Source organism: Sus scrofa, chromosome 18 (assembly GCF_000003025.6).
Source record: "Sus scrofa isolate TJ Tabasco breed Duroc chromosome 18, Sscrofa11.1, whole genome shotgun sequence".
NCBI classification, from domain to species: Eukaryota; Metazoa; Chordata; class Mammalia; order Artiodactyla; family Suidae; genus Sus; species Sus scrofa.
In genome coordinates this window covers 37,714,589-37,738,422 of record NC_010460.4, presented here as the reverse complement: position 1 = coordinate 37,738,422, position 23,834 = coordinate 37,714,589, and the positions used below count along the sequence as shown (strand labels likewise).

General features: G+C 38.8%; 1 protein-coding gene across 10 annotated transcripts in view; it reads right to left on the bottom strand.

The window, feature by feature from the left end:
- Positions 1-23,566, bottom strand: part of KIAA0895 (KIAA0895 ortholog) — a 78,203-nt gene extending 54,637 nt beyond the window's left edge. For 3 of the 10 annotated variants that reach the window (XM_021079080.1, XM_021079078.1, XM_021079075.1), the window contains exons 1-2: positions 13,611-21,502; positions 2,406-3,106 (exon numbers count right to left, since the gene is read on the bottom strand). In XM_021079080.1, the coding sequence (XP_020934739.1) occupies positions 2,406-3,106; positions 13,611-13,635 (726 nt within the window). In that variant the 5' untranslated portion in view covers positions 13,636-21,502. Of the gene's footprint in view, positions 1-2,405; positions 3,107-13,395; positions 13,536-13,610; positions 21,503-23,506 lie in introns of those variants that run through there. The other 7 variants (XM_021079074.1, XM_021079081.1, XM_021079077.1 and 4 more) reach the window with 7 other exon arrangements.

The window sequence follows — 23,834 nt, the reverse complement described above, 5'->3', positions numbered from 1 at the left end:
TCCTATAGCCCATGCTAGATGCTAGTGAACCACCTGTCAAGTCCTGTAGCCCATGCTAGATGCTGTGAACCACCTGTAGCCCATGCTAGATGCTAGTGCCTCCTGAGGAATCTACCTTCTGGACCAGGAAAAAACTGAGTCCTGGAACTCCTTGACATTGACAGGGTAACCAATTAGGAATGACCTTAGTTCCATGTGGTATCTGTACCTGGATCAGCAATATTCTGCCAATCTGTGCACTGAAGAGAACCACAGTCCCTCTCCAACAACAACACTCTCCAACACTGCCTGCCTTGGAAAGATCCAGCTCATGAAAACTCAAGAGACTGTCACCTAGGGGTTGGCATGGTCTCAAGGCTGGAGGCCTTAGACCAATGGGTAACTTGGCCTTTCTGGCCCGCCTGTGCAGCATGTTTCTGAGTCCTGAAACCAGCCCTGGAACTCCTGTTTTAGCTCACGGCTGAGGAGGGGAAGGATATATCATGTTAGAATTCACTCAGATGCTAAGTAGGAATTTAAGCATATTTTGTGGGGGCCTTGTTCTGATGAATCTCCTCTATTTGATTAAAGTGGTTTAAAAAGTACATCTGGCATTTGTTGAGATCATTCTCCCAAATGGCGGCATTTGAAGTACCAGCCAGCTAGAATTGCTGGTGCTATTCAGAAGTCTCAAGCAACCCAAGCATAAATTTTATCTCCTTAAACTGGATTTGGATTGAAATAAAAATTGTAGAGCCACAGGGCAAGCACTGTCAATTCTCAATCTTTGGAACTGCTAATGCTTCCTCACTCCCTTCCAAGGAAATGAAAGAGCATTTATTTTGACCTAATACTGAAAAATCCCTTTCCAACTAGTAGCGCTTGTGGTAAGATTTCAAATTAAAGAATATTGGTAAAGAAATTTCAGCCATCTCTTTCTGTATTAGTGGGGGAAAGCTAATAGCATTTTTAGAATTACCAACAATTTTAAGTGAGTGAAAGCCCTATTCAATTAATTGCAGTTTCCACGCCAAAAACAAAAGTAACAAAATGACTGCCAAAGTGAGAATAAAACAATAACTGGACCTTCTTATTTGTGTTTAGCACAATCTCAGCACATTACAATAAAAAGGGGAATGCACCTTCAAAAAAACACAGAAGCAGTAGTGAAGGTTTCTTCTAACACAGGAAGATAAACAGCAAGATTAAAATTGTTTTAAGATAAGCTTTATGTAATGACTTTAAAACATTGGTCCATGTAATTTATAACAATAAAAAAAAATTGCTGGCCACAAGTCAAAAGAACTTGCATTGTAGCAAAACGCTATAGTAGGGCATCCGCAACACGCAATGGAACCATGAAGCTGTAGCTAGCCTACAAACAGATATTCAATCGCTGACAAAGCCAAGTTGACCTGATACATAATAAAAATGAACATTTTTATGCACATTTAAAAATATAACTTGTAAAAAGTTAAACAAATGTAGTCTTTTATGATCTCAACACTATGTCTTGAAGGTAAACATTAGCCAATTTCTCCTCAAATACTTAAGTGGATTTTGAAGCTTATTAAGATCTTAAACACACAAAACTATGTGCTATAATCATCTTCACTGAGCAATTTGGAAAGTGTTGCTTATTCTTATCATGACTTGCTAATTTTTTACTTTAATTTTAAAATTCCATTATTTTCTTCTTTAAACAAGTATGTAAAATTTACTTGATGTTTAACAATTTCAATAAGCATGAAAAAGTATTTGCCAACTGCCAACGGCTAGGTCCCCAAAAATGCCGTTAGGGTCCTAAGCAAGCTCAGAAGGCAACAACAACCTAGGAAAATCGGATATATTGCATACTGCATCGAAGACATTCAAAATTAAAAAGTAAACACAAACATTTGGTGGGCTAAGGAGCCACGAGTTTATAACTCCCAAATGAAAGCCTGGAACCAGAATCTGAAGCTTTTTCCTAATATAGCTGCTTCCTGATACAAAGTCTATATAATAGATTCTTTATAAATTTTTTTTCCTTTTTCAGCTCCCCCATGGCATATAAAAGTTCCTGAGCTAGGGATTGAATCTGAGCCGGAGCTGCGACCCAGGCCACAGCTGTGGCCAACGCCTGATACCTAACCCCGTGGAACTGGGCCAGGGACTGAACCAGTGCCTCCACAGAGACAAGCTGGATCTCTAACCCAGTGAGTCACAATGAGAACTCCTCTTTATAGCTTTCTATTAGGGCAAAAAGGTTTACATATGGACTGTACCACTCACCTGGAGATTTCCTGTCACATATTTACATGTCCTGGATGGAAGTTAACTATAAACATAAGTAGTTGGAATATTTTAAAACAACTTTTTTAAGACTGCAAATAATTATTTTCACTACATAAAAATGAAATATCACCACTGAAGTAGCATTTTACCTGCTTAAGAAATCGGTCAGAGGCATTGCTGTGCTTGGCTAATACACTTGGCAGGGAAGGATTAGCATATTCAAACTGAGGATTGTAGGTATAATCAGACTTAAAGAATCTCAGTTTTTCTTTCTCCAAGTTGGTGGGCTTTATAGCTGTCAGTATACAAAATTTCTTTCCAGAAAAGTCATCTCCTTTTTCAAAACTTCTAGACAGCTGAGGCTGTGGCTTTGGCTTTGGAAGTGTGGAGAAATGGCGCCGCTTGACCTTTCTTTCATTTTTGGGTTTTGGTGGCAGTACTATGCTGTTTCCTGTAACAGAGATATCATGTGTAAACTTTACAGGACTTGACACTGAACTAGTGACAAAAACAGCAGGCTGCCTTTCTAGGCAGTACCAAGTACCGCTGCTCATCACAGGCACTGGGGCTTTCATCTTGCGAAGATCTTTGCTACGTGAAGAGCCAGGAAATTTGCTGGGTTTTCTACATCTCTTGGAGTAGGTGGAGGAAGACTGTTTTTGTGAATGATGCTTTTTTTCCTCTTTGCTCTGTAGTAGGACATTGTAACTACTGGTTCCAGTTGTGAAAATGTCCTTTAGTATTCCAGGAGATAAATGTGAAATGCTTCTTTTGCTATTAATGATCAATGACTCTTCTGCATTTAGAATAGACTTCTTAGCAAGTTCTTGCTCAGGCCAGTGAAGCTTTTCTGTGTTGATAAAATCAAAACAAAAGAAATAAAGATACCAGGTGAAGCTAACTGATTATTATATGAAAAGTATTCTAAAGGGTCTGTAAGGCTTTATAATTTTGAAACAATCTTTTGAAAAGACATTTTAAATATTAAAAGAATATATTACTAAATTTTGGTCATGTTAGACCCAGTCACTTCTATATGAACATATATATGCTGAATTGTTTATATAAATCCTCGCTTTGAACCATTTAGATGATCAAAGTCTAATACAGATGTGAAATACACATAAATAATCTGAAAACTCCACCAAAGAACGTGGATTTCACAGAAAGAATACAGTTTTTAATAGTATTACCAATATCAAAGTAAAATCCAAGGCACGTTCAAAGCCAACACAATCTTAAAATCTGACACTATAGGGGAGTTCCCATCGTGGTGCAGTGGTTAACGAATCCAACTAGGAACCATGAGGTTGCGGGTTCGGTCCCTGCCCTTGTTCAGTGGGTTGACGATCCGGCGTTGCCATGAGCTGTGGTGTAGGTTGCAGACGCGGCTCGGATCCCGCGTTGCTGTGGCTCTGGCATAGGCTGGTGGCTACAGCTCCGATTCGACCCCTAGCCTGGGAATCTCCATATGCCGCGGGAGCGGCCCAAGAAATGGCAAAAAGACCAAAAAAAAAAAAATCTGACACTATATAGAAAGGCAGCCATCAGTAAAAAGACAAAAACGCTATCTTACCTCAAAAAACATTTTTAAAATTAATGACATGTGTATGTTCAAGAACATTTTAGTAATGTCACTCCATGTTAATTAATTTTCTCAATTCTAGGCTATAGGTTAAGATTAAAGAAAGTCAAATTTTTTCTTGCCAAGGCTTAAAAAAAAGTAATTACTCTGTAAAGTATCAGTGTATCAAATGCCAAATTAAGGAAAGGTCAGTTTTGCCTTCAGATCTCACAAGTGCTTTAAAGAGGTAAGAGTCACTTGCAATACTGTTGCTCATGCACTGTTTTTAAACTGTATTAATTTGCATTCTGTCATTCCACAAATACAGCAATACTGCTAATAGGTACATGAATCTGAAAAACCTCTGTATAAATACATTCAGCAAGCTAATAATCTGGCTCTGAAAGCAAGGCAGTACTATGAAGATTTGAGTAATAATACGAGGTAGTATAAGCCTAAATGTGAAAAACAGAAAATACAGACAATAACCTATGGTTCAGGGAAGGAAGACAGCAATGTGAAGAGAAACAGATGAGGCGATTTTCAGGTCAACTTTAGGAGTTTTCAGATTCAACTCTAACCTAACAAAGTGTTCGAATTTTAGACAAAACTTAAAATTTAAAAAAAAATTATTTAATAAATCCTATTATTTGAACTCTATTTGACCATGTATGCTTATAAACCTTTTCTATAAATCCTTTCTACAAATGTGACATATAATTCTCCCAACCAGCTCTCTTTTCCAAGTCTCATGGATCCTTATGCCTCTAGCCCCAAACCTTTGGCTCCTACTATGGAGGCAATATTAGAGCTAGCAGACTTGGACAGCTATCTACTTTGCCAAGAAAGAAACATTTTATTCCATTTAAAAAAAAAAACTGTTTACCCACAAAATCTGTCACTCACTCATTCAAGAGCAGACATTCAGAGATCCTTTCTATTAAGTAATAATAATAAAACTAATTTGTTGACACATTTATGTGAATTTGAGATTTCACCAAAAACTGTCCATGTTATATCACTCAAGCTTCAGAAATGTTAAGCAATTTGCTCAAGGTTATATGACAAGAAAATAGTACACAACAAACTGTGATTTGAATGCAGATGTGTCTGACTAAAGGAGTCCACGCTCACTCAATTATCAACAGACATTCAGTATTAATTCTGCTACATGCACAGCACTATACCTTTTCCTCCTCTGCACAATACACAGCAGCCTAGTAAGACATGGTAATCTGAACAACTTATGTACTAAGATAGGTACTAGGACCATGTTTTACCCATTTTCCTCTTACATCTAGCATCTAGTAGACATCCAATAAATGTACACTGAATAAGTAAATCAATCAACGAATGACATAAACCCTAAACATCCCATTCTCTAACCATTTCATTAGGGTATTTATAGTTCTGGAACCATTCTATACTTCTATGAGGGGATCACTGCAGAAGTGTAAATATAACCCAGAAGACCTGAATCAGTGGTTCTCAACTGGGAGAAATGTTCAGCTCCAAGGGACATCTGGTCATCTCAACTAGGGAGGGGAGCTACTATCATCTTTTGGGAGAGGCCAGGGAGGATGATAATTCCTTCAATGCATAGGACAGCCTCCCACAACAAAAACATTTGTCCTAAAATAGTGTTAATGTAGAGAAAGCCTGCCCTAAATGTAAATTTTTAAAGCCCAGAAGTCACAGGGTTTAAAGAAACAGTATCAGTCATATCAAAAGTAGATAATAACCCAAATATGTAAGGTGCTTTGAAGTCCTCCTAGTTAACATTTTCTACGCCAGTAAGTGAAATGTGAATTCTGCTGTCTAAAGTATAAACTTTTAGGGGCTAAATAAAATGTCTGCGACATGTACAAGCTGAAAGGTAGAAACTAAACTGTACAGGGTCAGGCTGAAGGTTGACTGTACAAAGAAGCCATTCAATAATGTTTAAAAAAAAAAAAAGTCCCAAATAAACAGAACAACCACAACTTTGACCAACGGCTGGCAGGCCCTCAGGGGCTTCATACTTAAGTGTTGCCAACTGATAATCAAAATGGGCAGGCTGGGCAAACATAGGCTAAGGAACACAGGCTGCAGTCCAAATGCCCATAAACAACGTCAGTTTCCCTAATAAGGCACCACAAGTTTAGGAGACAAGAGGTGATAATAATAGGAAGTCTGAAATGGACATGTAAAGGAAATCAGTAAGAGAAGGGAGATAAGAATAAGGGTATCACAAACCTAAAAAAGTCAGTAAGGACTAGGCACAGCCAGGAAGGTAAAAGGAGGTAGCCAGGTTTTGCTCATTTGGTCTTTATAATAAAAAGGGGGAAAATGACCTCAAATTAAAACTACTGTGAGGAATTCCTAATTTTGGTGGTTTATTACAGGTATACCAAATTTTAAAAAAATGAATATTCAATGTAAAAATGCTTTCTTTGGTTCCTAAGACTCAGTAGCTCTATGATCAAAGAGCTGACCCCCAAGAGTTTTACTGTTTTGTCATAATGCATCAATGGCTTCTAAATTCACAATTTTGTCCCATCTAAAACAAACCTATACATTTCAAGATTCTTTAAAAAAAAAAAAGGGAAAGCTTTGTCTGGATGTATGTCCAAGAGTGGGATTGCTGGGTCATAGGGTAGTTCTATGTATAGTTTTCCAAGGTACCACCACACTGTTCTCCATAGTGGTTGTACCAGCTTACATTCTCACCAACAGTGCAGGAGGATTCTGTTTTCTCTACACCCTCTCCAGCATTTGTTATTTGTGGATTTATTAATGATGGCTGTTCTGACTGATGTGAGGTGGTATCTCATGGTAGTTTTGATTTGCATTTCTCTAATAATCAGTGATTTTGAGCATTTTTTTATGTGCTTGTCCATCTGTGTATCTTCCTTGGAGAAATGTCTATTCAGGTATTTTGCCCACTTTTCAATTGGGTTGTTGGCCTTTTTGCTGTTGAGTTGTATAAGCTGTATATTTTAGAGATTAGGCCCTTGTCAGTTGCATCATTTGAAAGTATTTTCTCCCATTCTTTAACTTTTCTTCTTGTTTTCTTTTTGGTTTCCTTTGCTGTGCAAAAGCTTGTCAGTTTGATTAGATCCCACTGGTTTATTTTTGCTTTTATTTCTGTTGCTTTGGGAGACTGACTTGAGAAAACGTTTGTTAAGGTTGATGATGCAGACTATTGCCTTTGGAATGGATTAGCAATGAGATCCTGCTGTGTAGCACTGGAAACTATGTCTGATCACTTATGATGGAGCATGATAATGTGAGAAGAAAGAATGTATACATGTATGTATAACTGGGTCACCATGCTGTACAGTAGAAAATTGACAGAACACTGTAAACCAGCTATAATGAAAAAATAAAAATCATAAAAGTTCCAAACCATCTGCCAAAACACTCAAGGAGGTATGGGGGTAGGAGAGAAGTTGCAGTGTGTGCAAGACAGAACACCTTCTTCCTCCAAGGAGTTGAGACATTTCAGTTCACTTTCTCTCTACCTAAGACGTTTAGCACCCGTCTTTATTAAGCTCAATCTCTTGATAAATATTCTGGGAGTCCCAAAGGTGTTATCTACTTAGTAAATGCCAAACCTGCCAAAGGCTGATATACCATGAAGTTCATAAAAGTGGGGCAGGTGGTCTTTCAAATAATTTTTTTTGGGGGGAGGGGGACTGTGCCCACAAACATGAGGGAGTTCTCAGGCCAAGGATGGAACGTGTGCCACAGCAGTGACAACAGGTGAATCCTGAACTGCTAGCCCACCAGGGATCTCCAAACAACTCTTATAAGGTGGATATAAATTAATTTCTCAGAGTCACACTAATCTTATTTTAGTTGTATTTAGTATTAGAGAACCTAAAATATTGTTTTTGTGATTTTAAATACTACTATTTCAGGGGAAAAAATGACTTTTAAACAGGCATAAGAAAAAATAAAGGACAAGAAGATTGCAATGAAGAACATCCTATTTTCCTAACTCCTTCGTGAAAAATTAAAACTTTTTTAAAACATATGGAGGCTTTTTTAAGGGTGAGTGTAACTCATTTTCTCTCATAAGTAAACAAATAAAAATTACACTTTCTCATATTAAAAGTCACTACATGATGTAACATTTTAGCTACCAATAATCTGCTTCACTATAACCTTGAAAATGAAAATCTGTTGATCAAAGAAGTCATTCACCCCAAACTGATTACCCATATTGAGGTAAAAAGGAGAAATAATATTACATTAAAACTGATACTCAGTATATTCACCTACTTGTGAACTGCTAACACAATGAGAGCTTAATTTGTATCTAGAACAAGAGAAAAGAATACCAGGATTCCTGGCTTCCATTCCCAGCTCTTTTCAATAACCTCTCTGTAACAGTAACCTCATCACTACACCCAACGGTGCCTCATGTTCCTCATCTAAAGAATGGGAGAGAGAGGGCGGTAGCATTAAGGGTTTCACAACTGAATAGGTTTCACAGCAATTATAAGGTTCCTGGCTGAAAGGAGGATTAGATCATTTGAAACAAAGCCTGGTGGAAAAAACCCATAAATTTTGACCCATAAAATGGCAATTTCATATGGTGCACTAATACTTAAAAACCTGAGAATCTGGGATAATTTTATACCACAAAACAATATGCTAAGTAATTATAAACAGAAGAAAAGGCAAAACAAAATAATCCCAAAACAAGATAAACACTTTAATTTTACCAAGTTGTCATCATTACGTGAAACTCAAATGATATAACATCTGTCAACAGTAGAGAGGATGAATAAATTGTGGTATATTCATACAACAGAATACTAGCTTGAAATGAAAACTGAGGTTGCAAGCAACAATATAATTGAATTTCACAGACAATACTGAGCAAATAAAGCCAGATCAAGAGAGTACACACTATATAATTCCATTTCTTTGTTCCAAAACAGGCAAAACTAATTTATGGTATCACGCGGCAGAATAATGATTATCTTTGAGGGAGGTGCTATGACCTGGGAGGAAGTACCAGGGTACTGGGGGCCAGAAATGCTGTCTTGTTCTGGGTAATCATCACATATATAGTCTCAGGCTGCATATTTAAGACCTGTGCACTTTACTGAATGTAAGCTACACCATTTTTTTTTTTTTTTGTCTTTTTTAAGGGCTGCACCCGTGGCATATGGAGGTTCCCAGGCTAGGGGTCCAATAGCAACTGTAGCCACTGGCCTATGCCACAGCAACGTGGGATCCGAGCCACATCTGCAACCTACACCACACAGGTCACAACACCACCATATCCTTAACCCCCTGAGCGAGGCCAGGGATTGAACCCGAGTCCTTATGGATACTAATTGGATTCGTTAACCACTGAGCCACGACAGGAACTCCAATTTTTCAAATGGTATATTAAAAAAAAATCAGTATCTTTGGAAATATTTATTGCTCAATTTGCATTATAATAATCTTTTTTTTTTTTTTTTTGGCATTTCTTGGACCGCTCCTGCGGCACATGGAGGTTCCCAGGCTAGGGGTTCAATCGGAGCTGCAGCCGCCAGCCTACGCCAGAGCCACAGCAATGCTGGATCTGAGCCGCTTCTGCAACCTATACCACAGCTCATGGCAACGCCGGATCGTTAACCCACCGAACAAGGGCAGGGATCGAACCCGCAACCTCATGGTTCCTAGTCGGATTCGTTAACCACTGCGCCATGACAGGAACGCCTATGATAATCTTTTAATTATACCATCTCTGAATTCAACATTATCCGATATAGTTTCTCAACTGTAAGTAAAAAGAGAGATGAAAAGGCATGGTTAGTGTCAGTCAAGAACTGAGAAACTCAACTGTAATTCAGGAATTAAAAACTTCACAGTTCCAGTTGGGAACTTTTCAGTGTTACTCTCTAGTAACAAGGGTGCTACATTATTTTCTGGTCAGAAACTGCTGTGTGTTGTTGCTGTTTGTAGTTAGAAGGATGCAGGGTATTCTATAACGCCGGAAAATGATGGTTGTGTTAAAAAGAAAATGCATTAAACACAATCTAAAACAACTGTGAACATGTGAGAAAACAAACTTCCCCAGGCTCTCCACTTAGGATAAAGACACAACTACTAATTATGGCAAATGAAGTCACTCATGGTCAGCCTCATCTTTCACAAAGTTCCCCCTTAATCAGTCCACTCTAGCTTCAATTCTGTGAATCCCTCATACTCACCCCTGTCTCAACACAACACCTCTTCACATTCTGTTCCCTTTGTGTGGAGACCTTCCCCTCTCCTTTGTTAGATTAATCCTTATTCATCCTTCAGTTCAAATATCATTTGTTCAGGAACACTTCCCTGGAAGGTTCTTTGACTAGTTTGTAATAGTTGCAGTTTTACACTTGTTTATGTGATGACCCTCCCCATCGGTAAAATCGTTAAGTCCCATTATGGCATACATCTACGTTAGTTTTTGCTCCCTCACTGCCCAAAGAGGTAGACACGGAAAGTATTTGAGAGCAGAGAAAGGATATAGGATTTCTATGCCTGAGGTTGAGGGGAAAAAAATCATACCAGGATGCAGGAAAAAAAAAAAAAATGAAACAACTGGTATTGCTGAAGACAAGTTTTAATGGCAGGTATCTACTGTTGTAGGACAAACAGGAGTTTTGTGCCTAAGAGTATTCATCTCATATGGCTAAACACTGCTCTTAGGACTTGACTCCAGTATTTTTAAACATTCACTTTTGTTACAAAATAGCTTCATTTCCAAATGATTCATTAATCACTTCTTATATAACATACAAAATACAGGCAGTAGGAACTCTTAAATTAACATAATCTTATACAGCATTGTCACTAAATGAGCTAGATGTCTTTATTTAATAAACAATTTTATAGTTAAGTAAAATGTGATCTTTCCAGGCAAAAATCATCACAGACTTCCCTGTAATTAAAAACTAAAACAGATGGAGTAAACCATCAAGTAAATGTAGCACTGATGTTAAATGAGATCTTCATTTGAAATTGTGTGGCTTCAATCAGTATAGAGTCATTGCAACAGTGTTCTGACTTTCCTAGTGGTTCAGAAAATAGGCCCTGGAACGAAGCTTCTCTGATTTGAATCTTGCCTATTTTATTAGCAGCTGTGACCTTGATCAAGTTATTTAATGTCTTTGTGTTGCAGTTTCCTTACCTGTAAAATGGGATACTACTATACATACCTTATAGTATTGGTCAAAAAAAGTTTTAAGTGCTAAGAACAGTAGTAAGCAGCAGGTGTTAACTATCAATATCATTATTATAGGCAATATTATATTCAGTTCCTACAGAAATACTCCATGGAATAATGTAAATGGTAAAATATTTAAAATTATGAAATTTGGATTTCTAAGGTAAATCTAACATTAATAAATTCTACATCCTAGAATCAATATTTTAGTTGCTTTAGTATAACCAACATTTTAGTTGATTTAGTATAATAAGGCAAAGAAATCTCTTCTGACTTGATTCTACTGCAAACAGCATATATAGCATACAAATCTTATTTTACTCCTCCAACCAACAATTCCACCAGGATGTTATATTTAGATATTAAATCATGATTAATAAGTCAAGAGTGAATAAGATATTATACAGGAAGTGATTTCAGAAGCAAGTAACTGCTTCAGTCCTGAAGTGAAAAATAACCAGTTTTCCCTATATTTATAGCTATTTTAAAGCTGAAAAATTTCCATCAGCACTCTCTTCACAATCAAGTTCTTAATGCTAACCAGAAAAACATGGGCTTCATAAATACCAAGGAATAATGAGGGGATAGTAAGGGAAAGGGGCAGCATGCTTTTGTCTCTCTTCATAAAGTTTCTGGCTGTCAAAACTTGGCTCTCGGATAAGTCAGTGAAATGCTAAGCATGGGGTTCTAGAAATTGTCATTTTAACTAGTCAAGAACTATATGAAAGAATGGAGAAACTATTTTGAAAAAACAACCAGTCAGCTGTTTTAAATTTGAGGCTTGAATTGTCTCAAACACCAATTCAAATTTTTATTGAACCACAGAAATTCACTTCTAAATTATCTTGGGGTATGCAACATGCAGAGTAGGATTTATAAAGGTATTGCCACCAAATTATGCGAAGGGAGCTGAGCCAAAAGGAGTGGGTCTACTATTTTATAAATTATCTCTCCTCAGACTTTCAACTCTACATATTGAAAAACAGGAGATCTACTGATTGCTAATTGGCCAGAATACTCACTTGCTAGAACTAATATTATGATAATTGTACTCCTTCTCTCCCGTGATTACTATGTTTTGGGGAAATCATTTTAATCGATGTTATTTCTAAATCACTACCCAATAACTAAACTTCACCTCTGACAGGATCTAGTATATTTTTTTTCCAAGGCAGTGGTTTTCAAATGGGGAACAGAGAGAGTGGCAATTTTGCTCTCCAGGAGACGTTTTTGGTTGCCGCAGTTGCATGTGTGTGTGTGAGAGAGAGGGGGTTACTAGCATCTAGTGGGAGAGGCTGGGAATGCTTTTAAACATTCTACAATGCACAGGACAGCCCCCCACAACAAAGATGTATCCATTAACTCAATATTAATAGTGCCAAGGTTAAGAGACCTGCCTCCAAGAAAAAAAGAAAGTATGAAATTTTTAGGTAACTTTCAATGTTTTCATTGTATTTTAGGACGAAAGGATAGAATCTACAACGAATCACTTAAAAAAAAATCCAATGCCAATTTAAATTGCCTCTTAAATCTTAGATCTTGTAACTGTCCATGCCTCCTGTCAACATAAATAACAATGAGATAAATCACAGCAATGTCCTGACTGCACCAAATCAGCTCCCTATTTTACCACATGGAAGATGAAATAAAGTAGTACAAAATCAGGAACATAAATATCTTCATTAAAAATGAATTTCATTATACAATTTAAATTTTTGCAGAAAATGGTCTATTAGGTACTGCAATGGTTTCAAGTAAAAAAACAAACAAACTAGCCTCATTTTGACACTAGTTTCAAGATCAGACATTTCCCTTTACTCTGTTGTTCTTCGGTGTTTTTAGTCATGATAGTAGACTACCACCAACCCTGTCTTGCAGTAATATTACAATCAAATGACAGGAAAATAGCCTAGGGAGTTATTCCAATATTATGTAAGATAATTCTTAAAAGGTTAACATTCACAGTCACCTTAAAAAAAAAGTAACAAAAGGCAAGTAAACTTCCTCACCTGCAGTCTAAAGACCCCCCGTTTCTTTTTTTGCGCTTGGTATACTGCATAGTATAAAGTGACCTATTAATATCAACTCAAAACGTTCTGACTTAAGAATAAATGCATACAAATAAATGCAATACAAATACTAATATATACAAATGAGCTGTTTTGCTTAGCTCCGCTTTTTCTGTAGTCTAGAAAATATGATTCTAGTGCACTATACTGCCTAATTCACTAATAAGCTCTAAAATGGAATTTAACGCTGTTGTACATTTTGTACGGCCAGTAATCTATTTTAATTTACCTCAGTATAGCCCACACCAATGCGGCTACTGATAATAAGTGACAAAAGGAAAAGGGGCCGTTTTTCTCTCTTCCCTGCGCACCTTTTTCGCCTGAGCACCTCCAGCGCGCTTCGCACGGTTCCGGGCGCCGGGTTGAGCACCGGAGCTCACCTCCTACCGTTACCTCACCTCCTACCGTTACCTCACCTCCTACCGTTACCTCGCCCGCCTTGCGGACCCGCCCCATACTCGCCGCAAACCGTCGTGAGAACGCCGGCCGCTCCCGCCAGCCCGGGGGCCACCTTCCCGGCACTCACCCGTCACGCGAATAGACTCCAGCATCGTCCCCCCCAAGGCCGAGGGCGCCGGGCTCCGCCGGCTCTGGGAACGAGGACTGGACAGGAACCTGGCGGGCGCCTCTAGCCTTTCGGCCCGTACGTCAGAGGCGGGCTTGCGGCGGGAGGTTGCTCTCGGCGACCTGGGACCGGGCAAAGCAGGTAAGGGCAAAGGAAGACGCGCAGACAGCTAGCTGCGAGAGCCGTTCCCTCCAGCCCTCAGGTGCGGGAAGGTACTCGAAGACGCCCAACGGTGGGCAGCTTCTAATACTCGCCGCTGTGACGTTGCCGCTCCCCCGTTGCTAGGAAACGCTTCTTGCTGTTCGCGTGCGCGGAGCTTCAGGGAGCCTGCGCGCCGCTGGAAGCACTCGAACTAAAACGGCTGAGCTCTCAGGAAGAGCGGCGGAACTGCAACTCCCGGCGTGCACCGCGCAGGCCTGCGCCTCGCGGGTTTGTAGCCTGGGCCCTCGGAGAAGCTGGTTTCCAGTCTGGGATGCCTGAGTTTTAACTAATCCTCTCTGTAGATGCTTTGAGCTGTTTAAGAGGACTTAGCTCCGTGGATTCACAGCAGAGAGGTGGCGTGACACTCTCAGTCCCAGCTGGGAATTATAAAGCCAGTCTTCTCCACCTTTAAGTTACCTTTCCAGGTGCAAAAAAGCTAACACAACTTCAGATTACAGCTGGTAGTAATGAAAGGGCGGGAGGCTCAACTAGTTACCAACTGAGTACCCCAGAGTAATATCCTTAATACTAAAATACAAATTTAAATTTATGATTGTGCAATTGATAGCAGCTGCATGTTGTTTTTTGTTTATGCTGCGTGGGAAACGCAGAAACGAATATTTTTGAGAGCCTAACGTGCAGGATTCTGAGGCCTAGAGCATATAAACAAGGGAAACAAGCCTGGTGCTTATCAGAGGAACTCAAGATAGCGTTGGCACAGTCAATTCTCAGAGCCACATTTTCTCCTTATCCTTCCTTAAGGTTGAGATAGGACACAGAAATAATTGTGAGATGTGTTTTCAATCTCAGGAACAAAAGGAAAGTTGAAGTTACATCAGGATAAGAATGACAGTGAACATGTAATAATTTGTATCTTTTTCATCAATTAGGAGGAAACTGGAAATGTGACAGTATATCACAGGTAGTGGATAACATCACATCTTCGTCTGTCAGAAATTCGCATGAATACAGAATCCAGCCACTTTTCACTATCACTACTGCCACCACTTTGGCTCAAGCCACTGGCATCTTCTTTCTGGACTATAGCTAGAGCCTCCTAAATGGACTCTGCATGTCCACACTTGGCCTCTTCACTTTAATCTCAAAACTCATTAACAAGAGTGATCCTGTTAAAAAGTCAGATACTGTCAGTTCTCTATGAAAAACACTTCAGCGGCTTCCTTTCCACCCATGAGGTCCTTTATGACCCACCCTTCTGTCATCTCTTTGGTCTCCTCTCCCATGCTGTATCCGCTGGTCTCCTCCAGACACTCTGGCCTCCGTGATATTCCTCAAGTGTGCCAAGCACTGTTTCACCTCCTGACCGCTGCAGCTTAGGATTTCCCCTGCCTGGAATGCTCTCCTACCTCCCTCCCCAGCGCCCACTCCACAGGACTAGCTCCTTCATTACTCAGGGCTTAATCCAAATGTTACTTCTCAGTGAGGCCTTTCCCGGCCACTCAGTTTTAAATTCCACTCCTTTCTCAGATTTCCTGTCCCTTTTCTCTGCTTCGTTTTTTCCCCTAGTGCTTAACATTGTCTTAACTTACATAGTTTACTGATTTATCTTGATTATTGTCTGTCTCCATCTCTCAAATAAAATTTCCACAAGGGCAGTGATTTTTGATTGTTCACTACATCTAGAATAGCATCTGGCACACAGTAGGTACTCAATAAATTATTTGTAAGTTAATGAATAAGTAGATAATAGCATGAATTTTCAATGATAACGAAAAGAAAGAACGATATAAACTGGGCATGGAAAGAACACATCTTCAGGTTAAAGCACTTGATGTAGTAATGAGCAATGAACCCTTTGCATTCAGAGGAGCAGTTGTTCTTGCAACCTGTGTTCTAAGGAAAAAGGCTGTAAATGAACCTTATATACCAAGATTCCTTACATACCTTCCTCAACCTCCTTGTATACTTAAAACTCTGAAATCTGCTTTCCAAGAAGTCTCTTATAAATGCATCTGTGACTCCTGCAAATTACCAATTTTCCAACTCACTGCAGTCTATGAATTGTATTTCTCAAAAAAAGACTCCTAAAAGATGTTTCCAAGTCATACGTTCAACCTCTTGTGTAAAGAATTTACTCTGAGTATTTTTACTAAAGCATGCTTAATCAGATTGTCCATTTTCATTATATTTTGAAGAAACCAGGATGTAGTATTAATTCCACAGCAGTTTATTTATATACAGGGTACTGGGCTTAGTGCTTTTAGAGGACATAAAAGATACAATACCTATCCTCAAGACACCTACTAACTAGCATGGAGGAATATATATATACACACACACATACACATATACATACACACACATACACATATACATACATACACATACATATAAACATATGTACATATATACACTTTGTATATATACGTGCATCACATGTGCACACACTCATAAAACAAGTTAGAAAACAATGTGCATTAAAGGTATACCCCCTCTTCAATATTTCATTAAACTTAAGAATTCTAAAAATAAACAATTTGATGTTCCTGTAGTTAGCCCATCTAAAATATCATTTCATTCCTTATTTTTGAAAATTATTTTTATGTTCACCCTATTAATATTTTCTTGGGGACCACCTTGATTCATAAATATCTTTAGTGATAAATACTATATAAAAGTGCATATCAGTTAAAGCATTTAAAAAAGATAGTCTTTGTGTACTATTAGGCACTGAAGTACTCTTGCTAACAAATTCACGAAAACAAAGAGTTTATCTAATTTCTTACAAAACTAGTACTGTTATCAGCTTCCTTTACCATTCCTGCATATGCAATTATTCATCCTCATCAAGCTCTGTGCATCTGCTTTGTTAATTATTGATTCATGCTATGCCTGCTTAGTATTTCCATTGGGTACAGCATCTGCAGCTGTCCACTTGGCTGCTTTTTGAGTCGGCATTGTTTTTACATATCCGCCAGAACAATGAACAATTCCATCTTTTTGAGAAACTTTCCTTTATACCTATTTCTACATAAACTCCACTTTCAAAGCACTAATTGCAAAATAAAGTTAAGAATTATTAAAACTGCCTCTTTTTTTTTTTTTTCCTTGGCTGCCCCGCGGCATATGGAGTTCCCAGACCAGGGATTAAATCCAAGCCCATCTGCAACCTAAACCGCAGCTGGGTCCTTATCCCACTCCCAGTTGGGGATCGAACCCACATCCCAGTGTTCCCAAGGACCACAGATCAATCCCATTGAGCCACAGCAGTAACTCCATAAAACTGCTTTTAATAATTTCTGTTTATCTCATAGGATACACCTTCCCCCTTTTTAAAGTTTTATTAAAACTGTTTTCCAATGATAGCCAAGAATGCCAATGTAGTTATCCTACTGCAGCATTATACTTCACTTATTATTTTTATGTTCACTACAAGCATTGTATTGCGGATTATTTTGATTTCTGATTCTAATGATTTCTATTAAATTTTAGATACAAAAATGATAGGAAAATATGGAGTTCCTGTCGTGGCCCGGTGGTTAGTGAATCCGAGTAGGAACCATGAGGTTGCGGGTTTGATTCCTGGCCTTGCTCAGTGGGTTAAGGATCTGGTGTTGCTGTGAGCTGTGGTGTAGGTGGCAGATGCAGCTAGAATCCTGAGCTGCTCTGGCGTAGGCTTTCGGCTGCAGCTCCGATTGGACCCCTAGGCTGGGAAGTTCCATATGGCCTCAGGTGCGGCCCTAGAAAAGACAAAAAGACAAAAAAATAGAAATATTGTTTTTTTATGTGTGGTGGGATTTTTATGTTATGGATAAAGAGCTTATATTTTTCTTATTTTACCAGTAACTTTTGCATAATTAACTTATATGTTAATATGAATACATTATTAATATGTATATTGCCTGTACAAACTACATGGCAAGCTAGTCATAGCAATGGAATTTCAGAACAAAAAGAGTCAGTTGAAACATCTCTGTAATAAGATTAGATCTTTTTTTTTTTTTTTGAAAAAAGATTAACATCTTCCTTTTAAAAAGGCTTAGAACAACATTTGCTCATTAACCTGGGTAGTGAAGGCCAAGAAAGAGGAAAAGAGAGACGCTGAATTCTGGAGAAAGTTGTTAATAAGCATTTACTGCTAGGGTCAGTGAAGAGGCACAGAACTATATTATTTCATTTTCTCCTGCAAAAGTTCATTTTGTTGAGAGCAGATCAAGTTTATATTATGCTTGAAACTAGAAAAAGTTTAATTTTTTAAGGAGAAATTATCTTAGTAACTAAAAATGTAGAACATTAATTTTTGTTTACTTTTAAATTTCAGATGAGAGTTTAAAAGAATGAGGGGAGAAGAAGCTTCTCGAAAATACTTTTGGCTTTCTCTCTGTTCTCTTGCAAGCAATTTATAGTATTCCATGTCATTGTAAATATATGAATTAAGGAAGATTAATCTGCAGCCTGCCATTATAACAGAGAAACGCTTAGCTTCAACACACTAGATTCTAACAAGCATTAGCAGAAGCCTCAGGGCAGCTGTAAACAATGCTTATTGACTCATAAAAGAAAAACAAAAATCCAGGGAAAGTTGGTTTCTGTAGCTTTAAAAAAAATTTTTTTTGGTGTAGTTTGAATGCTTTGGGGATGTCTGTACTGATAGAATGGAATGTTTTCAGTATATCTTTTTCAGGAGAATGAAAAGCATGACGTGGAAGCCAAATAAAGGAATGCTTTGTGAAACCGCCTCTGCCTTTTCACCTCAATGAAAAGAGTCAGAACAGCACAAAAATCCTGGGAAATACTGTGATTTTTTAAATAGGATATTCTGTAAATAACTGAGAGAAGGATATTTTTAATCAAACAAAAGATATTGCCCATCTTAATTATATTTGAAGAAACCAAGATGTGCATTAATTTACCCTCCACAGATACTTATGAAGTATTTATGTTATTACTGGCTGTGCATATATACATATGTAAACATGATGTACAAATATCAGCCAGTCCTTGTGCACATACATCAGGGATGCTGTGGTGGGTAAATCAAATAGAGTCTCAGTTCTCTTGGAACTTACAGGAGGAGAAACAAACAATAATCAAGTTAACAAATGATATCATATCAGATACAAAGAGGTGCTACAAAGTAGAGTCCATCAGGGAAGTGTACTAGAGGTGGTGACTTGGAATGAGAGGGGGAGGGTCAGGACAAGCCTCTTGGAGGAAGTGGCCTTTGAGCTGAGACTTGAAGGATGAGAGAGTTAGCAGTAAGACATTTGAGGGGGTGAGCATTCAAAGTAGAAGAAATTGTGATGGCAAAAGCTCTGAGATGGGAATGATCTTGACCCGATTCTGGGGTTACGTGAAGGTCACCATGGTTAGAGTCCAGTGAGTGAGGGAAAGGGGGAGGAAAAAAGATCTCAGAGGTAGGCAGGGGCCCGGGAAAGGAGTCTGGGCTTTATTCTAAGTGTGTTAGAAGACACTGGTGGATTTAAAACAGGGCAGTGACATAATATGGCCTTTTTTTTTTAAAGATTACATTGTCTGCTCTGTGAACAATGGATAAGAGGATGAGAGTGGAAGCAGGGAAACCAGAGAGGATACTTTGGCAGTGGGTCCAGTGAGGGTGATGAAGTCTTTCCAGTATAATGGAAACTGCAGAGAGGGAGAGAAATAAAAGACCCAGGATATATTTGGAAGCAGACTTGATGGATGGGTTGGGTATGTGGATGGAGTAAGAGGAAAGGAAGAAGAAACTGAATATGGCCCTAGGTTTTTGGCTTGAGCAACTGGGTAGATAGTGATGCCATTTATGGAAATGGAGAACATTTGGGAAGAACAAGTTTAGGGGGAAATTCCATTCTGAATTTGTTAAGTTTAATATACCAGTTAAAAGTCCAAGTCAAGGAAGTTCCCACTGTGGCTCAGCAGTAATGAACCCGACTAGTAACCATGAGGATGTGTGTTCAATCCCTGGCCTCACTCACTCAGTTAAGAACCCAGCGTTGCTGTGAGCTGTGGTGTAGGTCGCAGACAGGGCTTGGATCTGGCCTTGCTATGGCTATGGTGTAGGTTGCAGATGCAGCTCAAATTTGACCCCTAAACTGGGACCTTCTATATGCCACAGGTGCGGCCCTAAAAAAGAAAAAAAAAAAGTCCAATTCAAGGGAGAGATCATGCCAAAGAAACACATTTGGGAACTATCAGCATGTGGATGGTATTTTAAGTCAATGGGATGGATGAGATCACCTAGGGAGTGTGTGCAGATAGACAAGCACACTTGGCATTCCCATTGTGGAGCAGCGGAAACAAATCCGACTAGGAACCATGAGGTTATGGGTTCAATCCCTGGCCTTGCTCGGTGGGTCAAGGACCCGGTGTTGCCATGAGCTGTGGTGTAGGTCGCAGACACGGCTTGGATATGGAATTGCTGTGGCTGTGGTGTAGGCCGGTGGCTGCAGCTCCAATTAGACCCCTAGCCTAGGAACCTCCACATGCTGCGGGTATGGCCCTAAAAAGCAAAAAAAAAAAAGAACATTCAGGATAGAATTAAAAGTTTTTAGTCATTTAGTTATGTGGCAGAGGAAGAGAAACTAACAGTTTTACACACACACACACACGCACAGAGATCTTCCTTAACAATGAGGTTATGCTCTGATAAACTCATCCTAAGTCAAAAATACATTTAATGTACCTAACCTACCGAACATTACAGCTTAGCTTAGACTAACCTATCTTATTTTTTAAAGATTTTTATTTTTTCCATTATAGTTGATTTACAGTGTTCTGTCAATTTCTACTGTGCAGCAAAGTGACCCAGTCATATACACACATATATATATATATTCTTTTTCTCACATTATCCTCCATCATGTTCCTAGATATAGTTCTTTCTACTATACAGCAGAATCTCATTGCTAGACTAACCTATCTTAAAATGCTCAGAACGATTATATTAGGCTACAGTTGGGCAAAATTATCTTACACAAAACTTATAATGAAACTATGAACACCTCATGTAATTTATTGAGTACTGCACTAGAAGTGAAGAGCAGAACGGCTGTCAATGTATTGGTTGTTTACCCTCCTAATCACGTGGTTGATTGGGAGCTGCATCATACTACTCACTGACAGCCCAGGAAAGATCAAAATGTGAAGTACCATTTCTACTGAAAGCATTATCATGTTTGCATTGTTATAATGTCAAATCAGCATAAGTAGAACCATCCCAAGTCAGGGCTGTCTGTACATATACACACATAGAGAAAGATGTATATAACTATATAACTATAGCTACATGTGTGTGTGTATATATGGCTTTTTTTTTCTGAAATGCTTAGCTTGCAGATATGATGCCCTTTCCCCAACTAAATACTTCAGAGTATGTATGTACATATAAATGTATATGTACAGTTGACCCTTGACCCTTGGGGGGTTATAGGCAGCATCCCTAGTGCTGACGAGGTTCCAAGTATAACATTACAGTCAGCCCTCCCGTACCTGAGGTTCTGCAGCCATGAATGAATTCAACCAACCACAAATCATGCAGCACTGGATATGGTGTTGCCGCTAGCTGTGGTGTGGGTCGCAGATGCAGGCTCAGATCCCGGGTTGCTGTGACTCTGGTGTAGGCCTCTGGCTACAGCTCCGATTAGACCCCTAGCCTGGGAACCTCCATATGCCATGGGAGCGGCTCAAGGAAAGGCAAAAAGACAAAAAAAAAAAAAAAAAAAAAAAAAAAAAAAAAAAAGGATAAATTAGGTGAGCCCTGCCAACTCCTATTTAAAACAAAACAAAACAAAACAAAAAACTTGCTTGGCTACCTTATCAGAATAGATGAACCACTTAGCATGTGGCCTTATAGAAAAGAGCAAGGTGAGAGGTCTGGGCTAATACATAGGCATGGCTACAAATGAATTATAACATTTTAAATTTGACCAAAACTTGGGAAAGGAGAATGAACTGAAGATTTGGGTTAGAGGGGGCTGGTAGGATTAGTAGGCTTGAGCAGCAGTGGAGAAGAGACAAGGATTTGAGATTACAATCGGGAGGCCAGTTGGGGATTTGAAATCTTGGAGATGGAGCACTTCCTGGTGTTGACTAGTGCCCAAGGGTGATGGTCATGATAAAGTGGAAAAGCAGAAGAGAGGTGAGGTCAACAGAGCTGGAAGGTCTGAGGAATCTTGGGTTGGTGAGGACAGAATGTAAGAGCTGTGGTCACTGAGAATTCATCACATTTCTTGAGGGCCTAGTACCTGTCAGGCATGAATGGTGCCAAGGAAGACAAGGGTGGCGTCAGGCTGTGAGGAACAAGGAGGAGGAGAGTGAAAGCGGGGGTCATGAACGCCAATATTTGGAAGGGCTAATGAGCAAAGGGGAGAACCCAGGTCTGGGAAGTGTATGCGAGGAAAATTCTTTGAAGTGTTTGGAAGATAAAGAACTTCAGAACAGACACCAATGAAGTTACCATGAACCTTCTTGTTTCAAATTTAAGGAGATGTTATTTTTGATGTTCACTAAAGAGACTTTGATGTTTAAGAAACATGGATTTCTACTTTTTCCAATATTTAAGAGCTACTTTTCTTTTATATGGAATAGCTAAAAAATTGAAAAAATAGGTTCTGGTGAATATGGCATTGAGAAAAATCTAAGTATGGAAAAGTAAAGTTAGCACTAGGTAAATTATTGTGCGATTGATAAGTACATAAAAGAATTCTTTGTCTTTATGAAAGGATTTACTGCAGTCCTTTAAATAGGAATTCCCTTAATAACTTTATTAACCACCTGAGAAAATAAAAAGGAGATTTAAAGCTGTATACAGTTTGAGACTAGTCTGTTGAATAAAGAAAATATGACTGTAGTTGGTTTTTTTGAAAACAATACAGTATGTTAGAAAGCACACATACGGGAGTTCCCGTGGTGGCTCAGCAGTAACAAACTCGACCAGTATCCATAGGGATGTGAGTTCCATTCCTGGCCTCACTCAGTGGGTTAAGGATCTGGCATTGCCATGAGCTGTGGTGTTGACTGCAGATGTGGCTCGAATCTGGCATGGCTGTGGCTGTGGTATAGGCTGGCAGCTATGGCTCTGATTCAACCCTAGCCTGGGAACTTCCATATGCTGTGGGTGTGGCCCTAAAAATACAAAAAAAAAAAAAAAAGAAAAGAAAGCACACATGCAATCTTTCCCTCACTTTGGAATATGATTTTCATTGATTAAATTAGAAAAGAAAAAATATCTGATGCTGGAGTGCCCATCATGGCTCAGTGGTTAACGAATCCAACTAGGAACCCTGAGGTTGCAGGTTCGATCCCTGGCCTTGCTCAGTGGGTTAAGGATTTGGTGTTGCAATGAGCTGTGGTGTAGGTTGCAGACGAGGCTCGAATCCTGCGTTGCTATGGCTCTGGTGTAGGCTGGCGACTACAGCTCTGATTAGACCCCTAGCCTGGGAACTTCCATATGCTGCTGGAGTGGCCCTAAAAAAGGCAAAAAGACAAAAAAAAAAAAAAAAAAAAAAAAAAAAATCTGATGCTAAGGACCATTCAAACTGTTTTAACTGTTAAAATGTGATGCTAGTGACAATTAATAGCAGAGACCATAACAAATAAAACAGCCCCCTAAGTAACATGTATATAACATCCTTTGATGGTTCCTATTTCATTATAATAAATGCGTAAAAGAAGTGGCCCTTCAGCCAGATAACCTGAGGCAGAAAACTTGACCTTAATCCTTCTTGCCACTGCCTTATGGTTAGATCTTGGCCTTTTCGATCCCTGTAAAAAATAAGAATATTTAGGTCATTATTTTGTGAATGAAATGAGAACATGTATGAGTGTACTTTGAAAAATTAACTGTACATACATAACATATGGAATGTCCTTACTGAAGTAAATGCTTTTAACTTTTTTTGTTTTCAGCCCTCCATCAATTTTATCTGTGAAAACATGATTACTGTTTCCTTTATTGAAAAGAAAGGATCTTGGAGCAAATATTTATTTACTACAGCTGCCGTTATTTATTTTTATTTTATT